This window comes from Syngnathus scovelli, chromosome 22, assembly GCF_024217435.2.
Source record: "Syngnathus scovelli strain Florida chromosome 22, RoL_Ssco_1.2, whole genome shotgun sequence".
NCBI lineage: Eukaryota > Metazoa > Chordata > Actinopteri > Syngnathiformes > Syngnathidae > Syngnathus > Syngnathus scovelli.
Genome location: NC_090868.1, coordinates 80,631 through 96,501, shown reverse-complemented (window position 1 = coordinate 96,501; position 15,871 = coordinate 80,631). Strand labels below are relative to the sequence as shown.

Genomic DNA, 15,871 nt, shown 5'->3' with positions numbered 1-15,871 from the left:
TGCTATGGTGATGCTGTTGCCATGGTGATGGCATGCTGCGACAGCAACTTCTTTTCACGTAAGCAACAGCTGTGTGTGTGTGGGCGCGTGTGTGAGAGCCAAATGTATTTGTATGTAAGTATACAAGTATGTGTGTAACGAGCCTTTTCCAATTTGGGTGGGCGGTCCTTGTGAGGGGGGCTGGGTTATGCCACCCTCACACATGACTTGGTACGTCCCAGGAACTCTCTTCCTCCTCTTCATCTTCCTCCTCCAGTGATCAAGGCGCGCGCGCACCAACACGATGGACGCAAGTCGCCTCGTCCTCCTTTTTGTCACCTTCATCTCCCGCTCTGAGGGCTTTATCGATTATCAGCTATTTTGAATCATTGTGCAGCTCGCTTGGAGGTACGTGTCCGCGCACCCGCACTCTCGTATGCGATGCGTACGCAGACGACAATGCTGATTGACTAATTGAGACTGAATCGTTGAAGGCAGATGGGTGCGCGCAATGGGCGGGGCTTGTCTCGTCATTTGTGCGCGCGCCCGCCCGTCACTTCCTGTTAAACGCGCGTAAGCTTCAAACCTGCTTAAATGAGGAATGTTTCACATTACTAAATGCAAATTTAGCTTTCCTTTATTAATTTATGGAGGTGTCCGATATTCATTTTCTGTCAAAAGAGAAATATTGGACTCCAGCCACTGCACTGCACTTAACTTAGGGGGCCGTTTTTTTGTTTTTTTTGCAGTGAATGAAAAATATTTGAATGCTTGAATGAATTCTTGTCGTGGCTGGCGTCGTTATTCGGGAAAAAGTAGCCTCCCAAGCGTCGTGGTCTGGCCATGTGCGCTTGCTGACGTTAAGCATCATGTCCCCTTGCTGACGTTAGGCATCATGTGCTGTGCTTCAGATGGTGTACTCGTGGGCTAACACGGAGGCCATGGAGCGCTCGCTGTTTGCGCCGGCCTTCTCCTACCCGGCGTCCTTCAACTACTCTGAGATGGAAAACGGCACGGCGGCGGCGGCACCCGTGCCCTCCGGCATCCCGGCGACCTCCCCCCGGGCACGGGTGGCCGAGGACGGGCTGACGTCGGGCGAGGTGGCGGCACTGGCACTGGTGTTGGGCGCACTGTGGCTGCTGTCTGTCCTGGGCAACGCGCTGGTGTGCCTGGTGATCCGCCGCAGCCGGCGAGCGCAGTCCACCACCAACTACTTTGTGGTGGCCATCGCCTGCGCCGACCTGCTGCTGAGCGTGGGCGGCGCCCCCCTGGTTCTGGTGCAGGTGGCGTGGGGGCGCTGGCCCTTGAGCGCGGCAGCGTGCGCGGCCACCCGCTACGTGCAGCACCTGTGCCCCGGCGTGCAGGTCTACGTCCTGCTGTCCATCTCGGTGGACCGCTTCTACACCATTGTGTACCCGCTCAGCTTCAAGGTGTCCCGCGAGAAGGCCAAGAAGATGATCCTGGCGTCAGCTTTGCTGGCCGCCGCCCTAGCGGCGCCGTGCATCACCTTCTACGGCGCCGCGCCGCCGGCCGACAGCCACCACTGCCTCTTCTTTCTGCCCGACAGCCGGGGCGGCGTGTGGTACGCCGCCGCCCACCTCCTGCTGGGCTTGGCTCTCCCGGCGGCGCTCATCGCTTCCTTCTACCGGCGGGTGGTGGGCCACATCTGGAGGTTCGGAGCCGACGGCCACGCGGTGCGGCGCACCATGAACACGGTTCCTCGCACCAAGGTGAAGACCATCAAGATGTTCCTGGTGCTCAACTGGCTCTTCTTTGTGACGTGGACGCCCTTCTACCTGGCGCAGCTGTGGCACCCGCGAGAGGAGGCCGGGCGGCGCCGGGGGCTGCTCTTCTTTGCCGCCGTGACCTGGATCTCCTTTGGCTCGGCCGCCTCCAAGCCCACCTTGTACTCGGTCTACAACGCCAACTTCCGACGTGGCATGCGGGAAACCTTCTGCATGTCTTCGGTCAAGTGTTACCGCGGCGACGCCTACACCATCACCGCCAGCTCGCGCTTGGCCAAGAAGAACTACGTGGGGGTGGTCGACACGCCCGTCAACGCCAAGGACGCCGTCGCCACCTTGGAAAGCTTCCGGCGCGACGCCAAAGACCAGAAGAAACTGGCCTGGGCCACCCACAACACTTTTGTGTAACGCGCTCAGCCGAGGCAGCGGGGCTGGCAAAACCGTTAACGTGGGGCTTGGCGGCGCTTTTGGGGCGGACCTCGGCGGTATGCCCAACAAACAGTCGGCCTCTCAGAAGGCCCCCGACGGACTAAGCTTTCCAAAGGGCCAGCTCGTCTGCATATTGTTTTATGGGTAAACGTAGACGGAAAATCCATTGGTGTGACTTTTTGTATTGCTGGCCGTAACTCATTGTTTTCAAGGAGAAGCAAATGTGTTGTCAGGGGTGTTTTTTTTTGTTTTGTTTCTTTTCTTCTCTTCTTTCACGTTTTGACTGCCTTTTCTCAAGATCCAAATTCCATGTTCACGTGGCTTCTCCGTGAAAACAAACCCAAATGCATGAGGTGGGGGCGGCGGCGGCGGCTTCTTTTCACGCTTCACGTTCCACTTTTCTTGTCACTCGGGCGGGCACCACAGTCAAGGGAGCTGGGATTTTGCATTTCCATGACAGTGTGTAGAACGTTTCCATTTTGTCATCTTCTTTCACAAGAAAAGCCCACATTTCGTTTCAATCCTGCGCGAAATGTCGTTCTCTATGTACATTGCTTTGTGTGTGTATAATGGTAAGTCTAGTACGCTCGTCGCCCGCTGTCTTTCTGCTACATAGTAGACATCACCTACCTAGCTGTCACAAATTTGCTGCCTCACTGACCCAATGCAATAATGCACTCGCGATGCCGAAGACATTGTGGTAGGATTGCCAAGGGTGTGGCACCGGCCCGCACCGCCGGCACGCGCTTTGGATGGAAGCAGGTGTAACGTATGAATTCGCCACTAGATGGCGGTAAAGGTTAGACGTTGGAGCCTTCGCACTGTAGTAGGCAGCAAAAGAGACGCCACGCCGGTGTCCGTGACCACACAAACAAGCGCGCCACGCGTTTCTCCTCGATCAGACGATGTACGAGGAGGGCTTTTCCACACTCTTGCCTTTCTCGATTGCTTTTTGTGTTTGCGTCCTTTTCAGAAGCGATGTTGCCTGGCTGTAATATGGGCCATTTTAAATTTCAGTTGAGCAGATGACAATTGTTGGCTTGATTGGATTTTTTGAAATTCTTATTATTGCTGATCTTCAAGAAGAACAGGTGTGACAACAGTTCCGAAGCACAGCTGCAAGTAGCCTGCTTGACGAGTGGACGTGTCCTGCGACTTGCCGGCGGTGGCGTCCGGCAAATGTTCCAAAGTCAGGACAAAATCTTCTTTACATCAGGGCGGTGGCCCCTCATGAGACGTTTTGGTTCTTGGCGCTCTTGGCCGTTCTGGTGGTTGCGCCTCCCCCCACAGCAGGCCCCCGGTGGTGGAGCTGCTGATGCTGCTGATGCTGCTGCTGCTGCTGCTGCTGATCGTCGGCCGTCAGCAAAGCCTTGATCTCCGAGGGGATCTTTCCCCGGTCCATGGCCGAGCACCACTGCTTGTACTGCGAGCAAAGGCATGACGTCAGCACGGAGGAGCCAAGGTAAAGGAGGCATCGGGAGGGCAGCAACGGCTCTTGCGTCGGTCTCACCATGTCCAGCTCCTCCCGGAGCGCGCAGATGGCCCTCTCCTTGCTGGAGACCAGTTCCTCCAGGTACTGGTAGCGCAGCTTCTTCCTGGCGCGGCACTCCCTGGCGCTCTGACGGCTTCGCTCCAGTTTGGCCTTCAGGTCGATCTTGGCCGGCTTTCGACCGCGCTTGCCGGGCTTCTTGGCTTTGCCCGCCGCCAGCATCTGCACTCAAGCGCACACATGACGGAAGAGTTGAAGGTCTTCCTCCGTTCCGTTACGTCACGAGACCATTCCAAACAAACATGTCCGCCCGCCCGCTCAGCTCACCTTGTTATTTTCCTCCATGTCGGATTGTTTGCGAGGCTTTTGGCTGCTCGCTCGATCTCCGCCCGGCCCCGGCCTTCCGCTTGAGCGGCTCTCCGCTTGGCCTTTCGCACGTCGGCTCTCAGTTGGCGTCGAAAATGACAAGGGCGGCACCAATTGTCCTGATCCAAAACAACGGCAACAAGCAGAGCCCGCCCCGAGACCACAGCGCTCGCTGACAACGTCATTTACCACGCCTCCTTTTTTTTTTTTTCCCTCCTCCTCAAAACTTTATTTCTCATAACAACAATGGATGATCAAATGTGTTTTCTTTATCTCCCGTCTTCAACACTGGGGGGAAATTAGGGAAGATGTGATGTTCACAAAGACAGTGAGTGAAGTTCGACAGCGGCCATCATATTGCATCGAAAGTGCATCAAATGTGCAAAGACTCAAGACAGAGACTTGATTATGAGATCGTCGATGCTCACACAAAACACTTGGAACTTAGGTTCAAAGAGAAGAGCAACACAGAGAAGTTTCCATTTTGGAGACAGTAGCGTTGTAATTGTAATTTCTTTCGAAATGAATTGTAATGTGCGCCTGCGCCTTTAAGAGACGCCAGTTCGTTGGGATGACGTAACGCTCTTTTCCCCGCCGTGACCTCAGCGCCTTTGGACGCGGATAAAGTTCGGACGAGCGAGCACACAACGCCTGTAAAACTGTTTTTGTTCGGCAACGGTTGAAGTTGGGTCCCCGCCTGGGCCTCGAAAGACTCCGATGTCGAACGATCGAGCGGTGAGTCGCAAAATGGACTCGAGTTTGGCTCGATGTGTGGTGACGTCACGACAACTTGGCTCAACTCGAGTTGCCTCGGAGACACGGAGCGTTTCATCGTGACTTGTCTTGAACGTTGACACTTGGCTAATCCACTGGTTATTAACTGTTCGGTCTTAATTTGATCCCCATTTTCAAACGTCAACTCAACCGATGCCGTGTTCTGCCTTCTCATATGTCATGCCTTTTTCTTGTCGCCTTTGTTCAAAGATTTCCCGTGCCTGACGTCAGACTCGGGACGTCATCGCGGCGTTGGCCGTCGTGACATGGCGGAAGCCTCTTTAGCGACAGAGCCGCCCACACCCGTCCGGGTGCGCTCCCTGCCGCCCGAGGCGCTGGCGGGCCTGCTAGAGGGGGGCCGAGGGGTCACGGGTCAAGCAGGGGGCGTGCTGCTGGTGGACAGCCGACCCTTTGCGGACTTCAACGCGCGACGCATCGCCCACGCCGTCAACGTCAATGCGTCCAAGCTGCTTAAGCGGCGGCTGCAGCGGGATAAAGTTCACGTCAAGGACGTCCTGCGCCAGGCCGCCGGAAGCGAGGTGAGGCCCGCTCTTGCTTGCCGTGTCAACTGGCCGCTCACGTGGCGCTGGCCTGCCTGCCTGCCTGCCTGCCTGCCTGCCTGCCCGCCCATCTGCCAGAACCTGCCTGCCCTTTGTTCAGGTGGCGCTGGAGGCCGGCCTGCAGCTGGTGGTCTACGATGAGGATTCGTGGGATGCGTGCGCACTGCGCAGTGACGCCTTCGCTGCCGTGCTGCTCCTCAAGCTCCAGCCACACTTCCCGTCTGTGCGCCTGCTGGCCGGTGAGTGGCTGGCTCTGGAAGTGGGCTTTGGCCCAGTTGGAAGGGCTTAGTTTGTTGGAATTCCCCGCAAGTGACCGTCAGCAGCAAGGGTCCGGCCGGTGTGGGCACTTTTCCCAGCTCTTTCTTAACGGCACGCGCACTGACAGGACCTCCCCCGCCCCGCCCCGCCCCCTTTCTTGTGTGAGCTCAGGCGGCTTCTCGCAGTTTTCTCGCCAGTTTGCGTGCCTGTGCGAGGGGAAGCAGACGGCGACGGCGGCGGCGAGGCCGTCGTCTCTGCCGGCCGCGACACCAGGCCCCACCCGCATCCTGCCGCACCTATACCTGGGCTGCCAGCGGGACGTCCTCAACAAGGTGGCCGCGCCTGCTGATGATGTGGCTTCCGGCGTGACATCTGCTTGCCTGCCTGCCTGCCTGCCTGCCTGCGTGTGTGTGTGTGTGTGTGCGTGTGTGTGTGCGTGTGTGTGTGCGCGTGCGTGTGCATGCGCACGACTGTCAGGAAGCGATGCAGCGCGACGCCATCGCCTACGTGCTGAACGCCAGCAACACATGCCCCAAACCTGACTTCATCGCCGACTCGCGCTTCCTGAGGGTTCCCGTGGACGACGGCTTCTGCGACAAGATCCTCCCCTGGTTGGACGCCTCGCTGGACTTCATCGGTCGGCAAGCGGTCACGCCACTCTGGGCACGCTTCCCGTCGCCGTTCGCTCTTCATGTGCGTGTGGGGCGTGCCTTACAGAGAAGGCCAAGGCGTCGGACGCCCGCGTGCTGGTCCACTGTTTGGCGGGCATCTCGCGCTCAGCCACCATCGCCATCGCCTACATCATGAAGCGGATGGGCATGTCGCTGGACGAGGCGTACAGGTGGCCGCCGCCGCCGCCCGGATCGCCGCCGCGCTCCTGACTCCACGCGCTCCTGACTGGCGGTGTCGTCCGTCCACCTGCAGGTTTGTGAAGGAGAAGAGGCCCAGCATCTCCCCCAACTTCAACTTCCTGGGTCAGCTGCTAGACTTTGAAAAGAAGATCTCCCGAGAAGCGCCACGGCAGGTCTCGGCCGGTGGACAGCAAGTCCCGGCCGGTCAATGGCACCCCGCTCAGCCGGACGAGCTGGCGCGGGCCCCGGGCGGCCTCCGCCTGGAGGACACCGCCCGACTCCACGGCGCCCCAGAGTCAGCGCGCCACTTCTCCCCCGTGGAGGAGGTCTCCGAGCAAAGTTGGGACGAGTCCGCCGTCCCTCGCCGGTGGGCACCCGGAGCTTGGCCCGGCGGCACCCTCAGAGGGTGGCACTCGGACATCCTGCCGGCCCCAGGGGGCCGCCGTTGCCTCTCCCCCTCGGACACGGCGCGCTTCTACTCGGCGGCGTTTGCTCGCGGGCCGGAGGCGCCGCCGCGGCAGCCCCGAGCGTCCGACCGCGGCGTTTCTCGCAGGAGTTGGCATGAGGAGAGCCACTTTGAGAAGACCCGAAGTTATCCGGGCAGGACGGAAAACCAGCTGGCCACGCCAGACAGCTTTTCTGCCAGCTTGGAGCTCATCGGCGTGTCCTGACACAAAGGCCAAAGGTCACGCCCAGTCGCTGGGGTCGTTTTGCATATGGAGGGAGCGTGGACGTTGAGCATAGTTGTCTGCGCATGCCTATTTGCGATGTGTGCCTGAAAGGGGGGGGGTTGCGGGCAAAGCCAGGCTCGCCCGAGGCTTGTCATGGCCACGCAATTAGACGGATGGAAGAAGACGATGGAAGCTCCTCGGTGAGCAGAAAGCCAGGCTGTCGCCGTCTGTGCCTCAGCTCGTTTCCTTTGGCATCGAGCAGCAGCTGACCTCAAATCGACCAGTTTCATAGCGACCAACTCTTAAGGATCGACCTATTTTTTGTTTTAATCTGACTACTGCGGCCTCAGTGATAAGTTCAAAAACTTCAGGGAGCTTTTGATTTGTTTGATTTGAGATGCTGCTTCCACCCGGAACTTTTTGTTGCACTTGGATTTTTTCATTTTCGGGGGGGGGGGGGGGGGGGGGTTGCTTTAATAAACATGTTCCAAGGCATTTCCATTGTTTGTTATCGCTTTTGCTGCAACTGAAAATGGGCTCCAAGTATTGCTGGATCAATCGTATGGGCGAACAGCTTCCTGACAGTAGCAACCAAGAATGAAAGTTTTGGTGCCGGCAGGTCAGGGGGGCGCGAATAAAAGTTTTGATGACCACAGGGGGCGCTGCTCTGCTCAGCTCAGCTTCGTCAAGTGCCGTTAGCATTAGCGTGCATGCCGGAGGCTGCATATTGGGCAAGCTCTTGTTTTATCTACTGTCAACGGCCATGTTTGTTCTTCTCCACGTTTCCAGGTGCAAAGGTCATCTTGCTGGCTGGCTGGCTGTCTGGCTGGCTGGCTGGCTGGTTTGTGTGTGGTGCAGGAAGCAAGGGGCACAAAGGCGCAGAGTCCGAATGGGAATCATAAATCTTGAACGGACTTCCTGTTGCCCGCCCCACGTCAGGTCAGGTGCTGAGGAGCTTAAACCAAGCCGAAGGAGGATTGTGGGTGGCTGCTGCTCGCCTTTCACCGTCACTTTGGGCGCGTTTGTGCTTCACTCGTGTGTCGCTCGCTCCCTCCCATGTGACTTTTAAGGTGAGCCACCCGCTCCTGTCCGCCCGCAACGCTCCTTCCCATGTGACTTTAACGTGAGCCACCCGCTCCTGCTGCTGGCCGGCCGGCCGGCCGACCGACCGGCAGGCAGGCAGACTTCCTGGAGAAGGTCAGTGAGCTCGAACGACTTGCCTGCTAACGCGCTCAATTCACCTGACGCACGCTTTGTCACTTGACCACCTGAAAATTGTGACGATTGCTTCGTAACCACATGCGCCTTGCATGTTCCTCCAAGTAACGTCGTTCTTTCATTTTCTTTCTTTTTTTCTTTCTTTCTTTTTTCCATCTGTTGCATTTGGCTGTCCAATCTTCTTATCTTCTTTGTTGTGCGTGCGTGTGCGTGTGCGTATGCGCAAGCTGAGCTGCCGTGTTGTCGCCACCACTCCAACAACAAGCACGTGTGCACGGAAATGGGAGGGCCCATAAGTGCTTTTATGGTCCAAGCGCAAATTGCACACGGGCTGGCTGTCAATCAACGGACCCGCACAGTCCGCAACGTGTTGCGTTGGGGTGTCAGTGACCACGACGACATTTCCAAGTCCGTGTTTGCTTGCCGGCTGAGCTGCTTGCCGTCTCCAAGGCAACCTGACGCACAGTGAAGGGAGGGGCCGCATGCTGCGTCACGTGGACGTGTCCTCTCATCCCCTCCCCTCCCCTCCGCTTTCTCCTTCCTCGTCTTCTCCTCTTCTCGGCTTCCTGCCCGAGCAAATTAGAAATGGGTTGATGCTGACACTATTTGTTCACATTGTACCATTGGCGTCTTCTTACGCGTTTCTGTTGCCATGGATACCGAAACTAAAATGGACGTCGGGCCGGCCGCTGACTAAATGATGAAGCTGTGGGAAAAGTCACCGCTTGTCATCTGTGATGACACTTTAATTGCAATCTTTACATCACACGTGGTTGTGCTCCAATGATGAGATAGATGGCACCTGAGGGCATATTTTCAATGCTGGTCTTGTGTGTGTGTGTGTGTGTGTGTGTGTGTGTGTGTGTGTGTGTGTGTGCGTGTGTGTGTGCGTGCGTGTGTGTGTGTGCGCGCGTGCGTGTGTGTCTTTCAGTTGTTCATCGCAAACGAGATGAATGGCAATGAGACGCCAGCCTTCCCCATCTTTGGCCCCTCCTACACCAAGTCAGTCCAAGTCTGCTCCCGTCTGAGCCTTGCGCGTCGGACTTTCACGTACGACACGATGCTAGCGCCCGTAGCGTCCGTCAATGGGGCCTGGCGTGCACGTGGCGTCACCTGCTAATGTGATAATATGCTCAGTGGAGTCGCTAGTTGCGCTAAAGCTGCCCATGCTCCCTGTGTTGACCCGAGAAGCTGAAGCTGATCCTCAAGCCGCCGCCGCCGCTAATTCCGTCACTAAAATCAGCTCGCCGGACCTTGGCCCAGAAACGAGATGCGACCCGGACGGTGACTCGGACCTTGACCGGAACTGCGACCTCGACTAGGACCTTGACCTGAACTGGGCCGGGACCGCAGAACGCAAAACGTGACCTTGATCCCCCACCTGGACCCGACTTGACCGAAAGCGAGACTCGACTTTCAGAATCTGACTCCAGACCGGGACCCAATCTTGACCTCGAGAGATGAGCTCCGCCGATCCGAATCCTAATGCTAAACGTTTGTGTATGTGACAGCAGCCATGACGCTTCCCAAGCCAAAGCTACGGCAAAGTCCCGTGCCAAAGCTCTTGTCGGTAAGTCGGCGCCTTTGGCGATCGCTGTCCGCTCTCCTCGACCAAGGAGCCGTTTGCAATGTGTGTTGACAGAAAGCGATCAAGTCTACTTCCTGCACTCATCGTCCGGACAGAAGCGGAAAGGTGAGCGGTGTCGCCGGCACGTGGCCTCGGCTTGAGACGTGCTTTGACGTTTGTGTGCACCAGGGCGACGGAAATGGCATCGCGCGAGCAGCGTCGACAGCCGCGCTGACACGTCCCAGTACCAGGTGGAGGTGAGTGGCGTCCGGCGTGTCGAAGCCGTCCCGCCGGCCGGAAGGCTGACGTCGGCCTTCCGGCGCAGCACCTGAGCACCTTTGTGATGGAGCGCAAAGCCGGCTTGCTGACGGTGGAGGACGGCGTGCGACGGCTGCGGCTGCTGGACGCCAAAGGGAAGATCTGGACGCAGGACATGCTGCTGCGTGTCCACCGCGACAACGTCAGCCTCGTCGACGCAGACACCGAGGTGGCTCGCCCTCTTCTGCTGATTGCTAGCACGCGCCGTCCTTGTTCGAGTCGCCATTTTGTGTGTTCCAGTGCGAGCTGGAAGTGTTTCCGCTGAGTTCGGTTCAGCAGTGCCAAGCGGTGAGCAACGCGTGCAGCTTTGACTCCATCTTGGCGCTGGCGTGCAAGGACTTGGGTCAGAACAAAGCCGACCTTCACCTCTTCCAGTGCGAGCACACCAAGGTGAGGCGGTGGGGGGGGAGGCTTACCTTGGAGTCATCTAAGCCGCGCACGTCCGCAGGCCCACCTGATCCACGCCGACATCCAGAGCGCCTTGACGGACGCAAAAGGAGGCAAAGCCAGGAAACGGCCGGAGGTCCTCAAGTAAGTCCTGCCCGCGACGCGTTCCGCCGGATGTAGCCCGCCCAGAGTCCGCCGCTTAGCTTTCAGTTGCCCGTAATTAAAAATGTGCAAGGCTTTCTGTCCAAAATATGGCGGCAGTCCAAGCCACTTTTTAGAATGACCGCCGGCTCCACATCAGCCTTCATTTTGTGTTTTGGAGCGTCGCCGGCTCGAGCGAGCGAGCGAGCGAGCGCGTTGACTGATGGATGTGCCGCCGGTAGGATGATCCTGAAGAGCGAGGGCCAAATTCCGCCTCCCCCCGCCGCTCCCGCCCCAGAAGCGCCGACCGGTGCGGATGACCCAGAGAGTGGAGCCGACGCCCCGCCGGACCGCCGTGGTGAGCGACAGCAAACTCGTGGCCCGTGCGACCGTACGCAGAGCTCACCGCCTGGCCTTCGCACGCAGGTGAACCGCAGAAGGCGCCGTTGGAGGACGCCGAGGTGGTCCTTGTGGACCGCGATGTGGTAAGAGGAAAGCAATGGGTGGAATAGCGACAGGATTCCAGAATGGCAGGATGGCAGGCTTTCATTGGGCCAGCACGCACGCACGCTGGAGTGGACTTGATGTGGTGGAATCATTTGTTGAAGAGCACATGTAAAGAGATCGGCGCGTTCTGAAACTAAAAAGCTAATTGCAGGCGTCTCCCACGTCATTGCTGGAGTGGTGCCACGGCGCCTGGCCACGGCGCCTGGCCACGGCGCCTGGCCACGGCGCCTGGCCACGGCGCCTGGCCACGGCGCCTGGCCACGGCGCCTGGCTTGTAAGATTCCAGCACTAATACATTGCGCTGCCTGCACTCAGCAAATTCTGAACCGCCTCCTGGACGACATCGAGGCCTTCATCGGCCAACTGCAGAAAGTGGCCGAGGCCAGCGATCAGCTGGCCCAGCGCAAGAAAAACAAGAACAAGAAGAGTCCCGGAGGTGCTGGCAGCGTGCAACTTGCGTGCGTGCGGAAGTCACGCTGCCTACCTGCCTGAGCCCGCTGACCGTGTCTTTGTCCTCCAGAGGGCGTGCTGACGCTGCGCTCCAGAGCGCCCGACCGCCGCCGCTTCCTCGACTGTCTGCAGAAGTTCAAGTTTGCCTTCAACCAGCTGGTGAGGCTGCAAGCGCCAACGGGGCCCACCCCAGGATTGAGCGCATGTCCCGTCCGCAGGGCAAACTCAACGGCCGCATCCAGAACCCCAGCGCAGACGAGCTTCTCCACTTCCTCTTCACCCCCCTGAGAATGGTAGGAGCCGTCCCCGCCCGAGGGGAAGCGCGGCTGACGGCTCCGCCCCCTCGCACAGGTGGTCCGGGCATCGGGCGGCGCCGAAGTAGCCCGCGGCGTAACGGTCCCGCTCCTCACCCGCGCCGCCATCGAGCTCCTGCACGCCACCGGCACCGCCGAGGAGCGCCACTTTTGGGTGGCGCTGGGAGACGGGTGGACCAAGTGCAGGTCGCCGTGGCGGGCCGGGCAAGCCGCCGATCTACCGCCCGTCCGCGCGCACCCTGACCTCGAGCGACTGCTCGGACAGGTTGGAGTGGCCCAAGGATCACGACTTCCCGCCGTGCCCGCTGGTCTTCGACGACGGTTGGGAGCCGCCGCCACCGGCCGCCGCACGACCCACGGGATGCCTGGCCGACGGCGAAAGCTACTCAAAGGAGGTGAGACGCCGGCGGCGTGGCGGCGGGGACCGATGCAGCTCAGCGGCCTTCTTGTGTGGCAGGCGTCCCGCCGACAGAGTTTGGAAGAAGACGTCGCCCCCGAGCACGCCGGCGGACACCAAACGTGAGTTGACGCCGCAAAGATCCCGCCGCCCACTTTGCACGGACCTGATTGGCGGCTGCTTTCCAGGAAGCAAAGCAGACGCTTTGCCAAATCCAAGTACGACTTTGTGGCCAGGAACAACACCGAGCTGTCAGTGCTCAAGGACGAGCTGGTGGAGGTGAGCGGCGGCGACGCCGCCGGCGGCGGCAGCGAGCCTGTCTCTTGCCTCCTGTCTCACAGGTCCTAGATGATCGCAAGCAGTGGTGGAAGGTCCGCAACGGCGACAGCTCGCTGGGCTACGTGCCAAACAACATCCTGGAGGCCGCCGCTGCGCCCGCTGTGGATATGACGGGTCGCGGCGGCGAGCCCGTCTACAGCCACACCATACAGGTGCCTCCAATGCCTGCGCAGAGCTGCCGGCCTGTGACGGACGGCGTGAGCCATCCTCCTGGCCTTGGCTCACGCATGTCCACTTGCCTCTTTGTGTTTGAAGCTGATGATGCCGCGGAAGGAGTTTGACGTGTTCAAGGTAGGGTGGCGGCTAGGGGCGGGGCTTAGCAGCGGTTACGCTTTGCTTCTCAAAGGGACAGTCGCACGTTTGCAACCCGACGGGCTCGCATGTCCGACTCTTCCTTGTGTGTGTGTGTGTGTGTGTGTGTGTGCTGGCATTACATGTTTGTTTTATTTTCATGAATTCAAGTTAATTTGCCACGGTCTTTCTTTTTTTCATATCTTTGGGGCTAAAAACATGCGAGCAGCTGTGAAGGCCGTATCAGTGTTGAGCAAGGCTTTCTGACAAAGAACAACCGATGTGCCAGTCGTGTCCAACTGTCACTCACTGCCGTCAAACGACTAAGTGGATTGGACCCATTGTACAGTGAAATATGACACGTTCACTCCGGAAATGTAAAACGCCAGGCAGGCACCAGCTATCTGAAAGTGGCAAGGGGCCTTCGCCCAGCCCGGCTTTGTCGTCGCCCAGCCTGGCTTTGTCGTCGCCCAGCCCCGCTTTGCCCTCTTGGTTTTCTAGCATGCAAGCTACTAGCAAACTAGCTGAGGAGAGACTTATTTATTTACGTATGTTTGTGTTTTCTTTTTGCGCGCGGGTCGCAGCAATTACTGGGAGAGCTCAACGAGGTAACCTTTTACCCCGGCACGTTGAACTTTGACCCCGTCCGCTCATGGTCTCCTCGCTGCCCCTCAGAAGCAGAGCGTCGCCAGGACGGAAAAGCTTCCCGCCAAAGTGGTGCCTATGCCCCCGCCGCCCGCTGGTCCGCCCACGCCGCCGCCCGCCGTAGAAACCGGCCCCGAGACGGCCGCCGTGGCCGAGTGGCGCGTCAGTCGCCCCGACGGCGCGCCGACCCGTGAGGCAAACGACGACGACGACACCGCCGCGAGAGCCCTTACCGATCGTGAGTATGCCCAGCACGGCTCGTCAATTGGTCGTATTCGGTTCGACGACTCCATCGAGCTCCGAGCCAACTTGTCGGTGGAGCGTTGGCTCGCTTTTGGTGCTGTTGAGGAAAAGGCCCAAACTGGCAACTGTGCGTGAACGTTGTGCTCAAATGTGTCGCTAGGCAGGAAGTCCACCATGGAGGAGGTCCAGGACGAGCTACTCCACCGCCTGACGTTGGGCCGCAGCGCCTGCAAGCAAGTCGGCGTGCCGGCGCGGCGCGGCGCTGCGGCCGCCGCCGCCGCCGCCAACCTTCCCGGCGTCAGCATCACGTACGAGTCGTCGCCTGACGACGTGCGCGGCTGGCTGGAGGCCAAAGGTTTCGCCCCGGTGTGAGTAGGGCCGGACCACGGCGCACACGGTCGGTTGGGCGGGAAAGAAGTCACGGCGGCCACATCTTGTTTGCGCGCAGCACCGTGGAGAGTCTGGGCGTGCTGACGGGTGCGCAACTCTTCTCGCTCAACAAGGACGAGCTGAAAACGGTCTGCCCGGACGACGGCGCTCGCGTCTTCAGCCAGGTCGCCGTGCAGAAGGCCGCGCTGGAGGTAGGTGGGCCGCTTGAACGGGACGGGACGGAGACTCCGAGGTTGGGCCTTGACGCTTCAATCAACCCGAGTGACTTGGCGTGTGACTTGGCGTGTGACTTGGCGTGTGACTTGGCGTGTGACTTGGCGTGTGACTTGGGTCCACCTCTGCCCCCCCCGCCCCCTTTCACCGCTTGCGTTGGCATGCGCTGTGTGGCGAGCGTGCTGTGTGCTCTCTTCAGGTGTTCTTCTGAGCCTCTTGGCATCATCTTCATGGCTGCATTCAGGTATTGCTGCTACCGCCCAGGAAGCCCGCTTCCTGGCGTCCTGTAACGCTCACCTCACACCCTCTGCCGGCGTGTGGCTCAGCACACAAGTCCTCACAGTAGCTCTCGCTCCACTAGCCGCTCCATCGCTGACATATTTCCTCATCATTGTTCCTCATAGCTGTTCCTCGTCGGCGTTGCTCATTGCTGAGTTCTCCCTCCCCTTGGTCTTCATGTTGTTCCTCCTCGCCTGCCTCCCCTCAAGCTCCGTCAACCTTGCCACGTCTTGACGTTTGTTCCTCTTGTTGTTCCCCACCCGGCCGTCTTCAGCGCGAGTCTGGCTCCGAGCTGCGGGAGGTTATGAGGAGGCGTCAGCAGATCCTGGCGGGAGCGGGCCCCACCCATTGAAGATCTTGCCACTTCCTCCCTCCCGGTTCAGCCCGACGGCGCCTTGCCACTGGAACGTTCGCCGACGCTCGTGTTGACGAAGCCACGTCGCAGCGAGCGGTGTTAGCTTAGCCGCCCGCCATTGGTCACTGCATCAGCTCGGAACTGTTTTCTTGTCGCGCCGCTTCTTGTGCTGCAATAGCAAAAAGTGTCACTTAGTGAGCGACTGCAAGCATTTCTTTGTTACCGGGCCCTCTTTTAGAATAAATGGAAGAAGCACACGGTCTTTGGCGCCCTCTTATTTCAAAAGTCGCCCATTGAGCCCAACCACGCTCCAGAAAGTGGCCTGCCCGATCTGCCACTTTGTGAGCCACTACATGAGTTTCTGAAGCCTGTCGACGCAACGGCTCAACCTTTACAAGGTTGCTCTTTCCCAAAAAACTTTCCGAGTCCTGGCGCACGTGTCCAGGTATTGTCTCAGGCGCACACGCCGCGGCAGGTGAGAGGCGACTCATTTATAATAAAGAAGCTGTTGAAGGAAGGAAGGAAGGAAGGAAGCAAGCAAGCAAGCAAGCAGCCAGCCTGCCAGCCAACCAGCACGCAGCAGACAACAGAAGACGGCGGGCGCAAACACAAATGGAGGCCGGCCACAAGGTAAGTTTAATTGAAGTTCGCTCCATTTGGAGCCAACTAGAATATTATCTCCCTCTGATGCTTGA

General features: G+C 58.9%; 4 protein-coding genes across 15 annotated transcripts; 3 read left to right on the top strand and 1 right to left on the bottom strand.

Moving 5' to 3' along the window:
* Positions 1–105: 105 nt before the first annotated feature.
* On the top strand, positions 106–2,674 carry gpr19 (G protein-coupled receptor 19). Its single transcript, XM_049760477.2, has 2 exons — positions 106–387; positions 891–2,674. The coding sequence occupies exon 2, from the start codon at positions 891–893 to the stop codon at positions 2,130–2,132; it is 1,242 nt and encodes a 413-aa protein (XP_049616434.1). The 5' UTR covers positions 106–387; the 3' UTR covers positions 2,133–2,674.
* Positions 2,675–3,197: 523 nt separating this feature from the next.
* crebl2 (cAMP responsive element binding protein-like 2) lies at positions 3,198–4,152 on the bottom strand. The gene is made up of 3 exons (XM_049760531.2): positions 3,970–4,152; positions 3,664–3,864; positions 3,198–3,576 (listed from the first exon to the last, which is right to left on the bottom strand). The coding sequence occupies exons 1-3, from the start codon at positions 3,985–3,987 to the stop codon at positions 3,382–3,384; spliced, it is 414 nt and encodes a 137-aa protein (XP_049616488.1). The 5' UTR covers positions 3,988–4,152; the 3' UTR covers positions 3,198–3,381.
* Positions 4,153–4,323: 171 nt separating this feature from the next.
* On the top strand, positions 4,324–7,574 carry dusp16 (dual specificity phosphatase 16). Its single transcript, XM_049760458.2, has 7 exons — positions 4,324–4,743; positions 4,993–5,321; positions 5,443–5,581; positions 5,772–5,932; positions 6,078–6,237; positions 6,318–6,441; positions 6,525–7,574. The coding sequence occupies exons 2-7, from the start codon at positions 5,049–5,051 to the stop codon at positions 7,120–7,122; spliced, it is 1,455 nt and encodes a 484-aa protein (XP_049616415.1). The 5' UTR covers positions 4,324–4,743; positions 4,993–5,048; the 3' UTR covers positions 7,123–7,574.
* A 24-nt stretch (positions 7,575–7,598) lies between these two features.
* eps8a (EGFR pathway substrate 8a, signaling adaptor) lies at positions 7,599–15,438 on the top strand. 12 transcript variants are annotated; one of them, XM_049760370.2, is made up of 25 exons: positions 7,599–8,319; positions 9,272–9,390; positions 9,852–9,910; positions 9,983–10,033; positions 10,097–10,164; positions 10,233–10,394; positions 10,466–10,615; positions 10,674–10,756; positions 10,996–11,111; positions 11,180–11,238; positions 11,576–11,696; positions 11,781–11,869; positions 11,929–12,003; positions 12,062–12,210; positions 12,290–12,419; positions 12,482–12,543; positions 12,610–12,700; positions 12,763–12,912; positions 13,016–13,051; positions 13,636–13,659; positions 13,727–13,934; positions 14,100–14,307; positions 14,388–14,520; positions 14,742–14,786; positions 15,096–15,438. In XM_049760370.2, exons 2-24 carry the CDS (start codon positions 9,290–9,292, stop codon positions 14,751–14,753), a joined length of 2,337 nt encoding a protein of 778 aa, XP_049616327.1. In that variant the 5' UTR covers positions 7,599–8,319; positions 9,272–9,289; the 3' UTR covers positions 14,754–14,786; positions 15,096–15,438. The 12 variants fall into 12 exon arrangements, with proteins under 12 accessions (XP_049616327.1, XP_049616317.1, XP_049616322.1 ...); XM_049760360.2 differs by lacking the exon at positions 14,742–14,786 and having other exon boundaries at positions 13,730–13,934; XM_049760367.2 differs by lacking the exon at positions 14,742–14,786 and having other exon boundaries at positions 7,600–8,319; positions 9,272–9,342; positions 9,855–9,910.
* Positions 15,439–15,871: the final 433 nt, after the last annotated feature.

Bases quoted from the DNA above. Each gene is read 5' to 3' on its own strand.
- gpr19 (XM_049760477.2), top strand. From the start codon at position 891: ATGGTGTACTCGTGGGCTAACACGGAGGCCATGGAGCGCTCGCTGTTT.
- dusp16 (XM_049760458.2), top strand. From the start codon at position 5,049: ATGGCGGAAGCCTCTTTAGCGACAGAGCCGCCCACACCCGTCCGGGTG. The intron at 5,322-5,442 runs GTGAGGCCCGCT...CCCTTTGTTCAG, and splicing joins GCCAGGCCGCCGGAAGCGAG to GTGGCGCTGGAGGCCGGCCT. The intron at 5,933-6,077 runs GTGGCCGCGCCT...CACGACTGTCAG, and splicing joins AGCGGGACGTCCTCAACAAG to GAAGCGATGCAGCGCGACGC.
- crebl2 (XM_049760531.2), bottom strand. The intron at 3,577-3,663 runs GTGAGACCGACG...CTTTGCTCGCAG, and splicing joins TCCGGGAGGAGCTGGACATG to TACAAGCAGTGGTGCTCGGC.
- eps8a (XM_049760358.2), top strand. From the start codon at position 9,290: ATGAATGGCAATGAGACGCCAGCCTTCCCCATCTTTGGCCCCTCCTAC. The intron at 9,911-9,982 runs GTAAGTCGGCGC...GTGTGTTGACAG, and splicing joins CCGTGCCAAAGCTCTTGTCG to AAAGCGATCAAGTCTACTTC. The intron at 11,870-11,928 runs GTGAGGCTGCAA...TCCCGTCCGCAG, and splicing joins AGTTTGCCTTCAACCAGCTG to GGCAAACTCAACGGCCGCAT.